Source organism: Octopus bimaculoides, chromosome 2 (assembly GCF_001194135.2).
Source record: "Octopus bimaculoides isolate UCB-OBI-ISO-001 chromosome 2, ASM119413v2, whole genome shotgun sequence".
Classification (NCBI taxonomy): domain Eukaryota; kingdom Metazoa; phylum Mollusca; class Cephalopoda; order Octopoda; family Octopodidae; genus Octopus; species Octopus bimaculoides.
In genome coordinates, this window is record NC_068982.1 from 108,656,357 (window position 1) to 108,659,862 (window position 3,506).

General features: G+C 40.0%; 1 protein-coding gene across 1 annotated transcript in view; it reads right to left on the bottom strand.

Moving 5' to 3' along the window:
- LOC106876748 (uncharacterized) overlaps nt 1-3,506 on the bottom strand; it is a 127,858-nt gene that overhangs the window by 42,664 nt on the left and 81,688 nt on the right. The window contains exon 6 of the mRNA XM_052978600.1: nt 2,477-2,599. Within this exon, the coding sequence (XP_052834560.1) occupies nt 2,477-2,599 (123 nt within the window). The remainder of the gene's footprint in view (nt 1-2,476; nt 2,600-3,506) is intronic.

The window sequence follows — 3,506 nt, forward strand, 5'->3', positions numbered from 1 at the left end:
ATCTTTTGTGCGAGATCATTGCCAGTGCCCATGGACTGGCTCTTGTGCGAGTGACACATGAGGTTTTTCGAGCGAGATCGTTGCCGGTGCCCCTGGACTGGCTCTTGTGCGGGTGGCACATAAAAGACACCATTTCGAGCGTGGCCGTTTTCGTGCGGGTGACACGTAAAAGCACCCACTACACTCTCTGAGTGGTTGGCGTTAGGAAGGGCATCCAGCTGTAGAAACTCTGCCAAATTAGATTGGAGCCTGGTGTTGCCATCCGGTTTCACCAGTCCTCAGTCAAATCGTCCAACCCATGCTAGCATGGAAGGCGGACGTTAAACGATGATGATGATGATGATGAATATTTCCTTATATACAGACTAAGTAACAGGATTGATCAGTAGATAAACTTTAACTACATAGGGTGGGCATAAGAGGTATCAAATGTGGTGTGCAAAAGAGCCAACTGGTATGGTCATGTGGTGCATATGGATGAAGACAGCTGTGTAAAGAAGTGCTGATCTCTAACTGTGGAGGGAGCCTGTGGTAAAAGTAGACCCAGGAAGACATGGGACGAGGTGGTGAAGCATGATCTTGAAACGTTGGGCCTCATAGAAGCAATGACTAGTGACCAAGATCTTTGGCAATATGCTGTGCATGAGAAAACCCATCAGGCCAAGTGAAATTGTAGTTGTGGCCAATGCCAATCTCACATAACTAGCACCCATGCTGGTGGCACATAAAAAGCACCTTTCAGGTGTTGGGCCTCACGGAAGCAATGACAAGTGACTGAGGCCTTGGTGATATGCTGTACTTGAGTAGAAGACCCATCAAGCCAAGTCAAATCATAGTCATGGCAGATACTGGTGTTATGCACCTGACACACATGCTGGTGGCACATAAAAGCACCCATTACACTCTTGAAGTGGCTGGTGTTTGAAAGGGCATCTCGTCATAAAAACCAAGCCAAATCAGACTGGAGTCTGGTGAAACTCCTCAGCTTACCAGCTTTGGTCTAGTCATCCAACCCATGCCAGCATGGACAATGGACATTAAATGATGATGTGCAGGTACAGCTGTATGGTTTAGAAGCTCTCTTAGTAACCACATAGTTTCAGGTTCAGCCCCACTGTGCGGCATCTTGGGCCAGTGTCTGTTACTATAGCTCCAAGTTGACCAATGCCTTGTGAGTGAATTTGGTAGATGGAAACTGTGTGGAAACCTGTTACATATGTATGTGTGTGTGCATGTGTGTGTGTGCATGTGTGTTGTTTTCTGTATTTGCTTTTTCAACCACTGCTTGATAGCTGGTGTTGGTTTGTTTTTGTCCACATAACTTAGCAGTTTGGCAAAATTGACCAACAAAATAAGTAGAAGATTTTTAAGAAAATAAATACTGGGGTCAATTTACTTGACTAAAACTCTTCAAGACTGTACCCTAGCATGACGGCAGTTCAACGACTGAAGTAAGTGAAAGATAAAAGATAGATAATAATTCTTAAAAAAAAATATAGGATGATTTTATGTAGATCTATTCAGCAGATAGAAGTTATCTATAACCTATCAAATTAGGTTATGCCTAAAGACTGCAGTGGTATCCCTTGCAAACTGATTGATAATATGAAATGCAAGTGCACAAAATATATTGGTGTATAAAACAAATAAGCAGTGAAAACCTGACATAAAAACTCACAAATTTAGATCAACGTCAACATTCTGAACATCACCATCAATATTTAATGCTATTCAATGACAACTTTAGAACAAGTCAGCAAAACTACTTTGTGTTTTGATTGTTATTTTATGTGAGGTTCAGCATTCTCCTGGAAGGCCTAACATCATTTCTAAATCCTTCCTAATTTGTAATAAAGGTAATTACAGGTGGTACTGCTTGTTGATTTTACTTTGGGCAAAGAAATTTCAGGCAGTTCTGATTAGTATTATTTTTTAAATAACACTTTGGACGTGCATATAAGTGCAGGTGTGGCTAAGTGGTAAGAAGCTTGCTTCCCATCCACATGGTTCCAGGTTCAGTCCCACTGTGTAGCACCTTAGGCAAGTGTCTACTATAGCCTCAGGCCAGCCAAAGCCTTGTGAATGGATTTAGTAGACGGAAACTGAAAAGAAGCCTGTCATATATGTATGTGTGTGTGTGTGTGTGTGTGCATGTGTATTTATGTGTGTCTTTATATCTGTGTTTGCCCCCCACCATTGCTTGACGGCCGGTTTTGGTGTGTTTATGTCCTTGTAACTTAGCAGTTCAGCAAAAGAGACCAATAGAATAAGTACCAGGTTTACAAAGAATATGTCCTGGGATTGCTTTCTTTGACTAAAAGGGGGTGCTCCAACATGGTAGCAGTCAAATGACTGAAACAAGTTAATGAATAAAAGAATATGTGGAATACATCCTCAAGGTTTTCTCCTTTTGAACTTAAATTAAAAGAGAGTTGACAAGAAGAAAATTTAATATACTCATAACACTTTTACTTACTGTTTATACATGTTCCGTTTTTCCGAAAATAGACATCATAACAAGCACATATCTTTTCTTCATTACAGTGGGTTTTTCTCTCAATACACTCTGCTTCGATACAGTTTTTACCATAGGCTATCTCTGTGAGAGTCAAAAGTTATTAGGACAATCAAACTAGAAAAATTAAATTATTGTTATATTGATTTTTATACATTTAAATAAATGATATATTATCAGTTTAATGTTGAAGATTATGACACAACTGATATATAGAAATGAAAAACATTATCACCATTGTTGTTGTTTCCATTGTCGTCATCGTCGCTGTCGTCAACATCATCATTGTCATCACCATTATCATCAACATTTAACATCTGTTTTCCACGCTGGCATGGGTTGGACAGCTTGACAGAAAATGGCAAGGTCAGGGATCACACCTGGTTACATAGTCTGTTTTCACTTCATTTCTATGGCTGGATGCCCTTCCTAATGCCAACCATTCCACAGAGTGTACTAGGTGCTTTTTATGTGGTGCCATCACCAATGCTTTTTACATTGTACCAGCACCTACACCAATGCTTTTTACATGACACCTTGGATTTAAGACTCAATTTTGTTGTGGTTTATGGTCTTCTTGAGTACAGCAATGTGCCACATATCTCAGTCCTCTGTCATCTCCTTTGTAAAATTCAGCATTTTGAGATCGGCCTTCAATACTTCATTCTATGTCTTCCAGGGTCTCCCTCTTCCACAACTTTCTTCCACTTAAAATGATCAGCACTTCTTTATGCAACTGTCGTTATTCATTCTCATCACAGGATCAAATCAGTGCAGTCTCCTCTCTTGCACACCTAGTGGAACATGTCAGCTTCATTCCTTTTCAGCTTTTGCATGCCCTCTGCATTCAGGGCCCACGTCTCACTACCATGCAGCATCGCAGTTCATATACAAGCATCATACAATCTTCCCTTCACTCAGAAGGAAATTGTATGACACATGTGTGTGTATATATATATATATATATATATATATATATATATATATATAT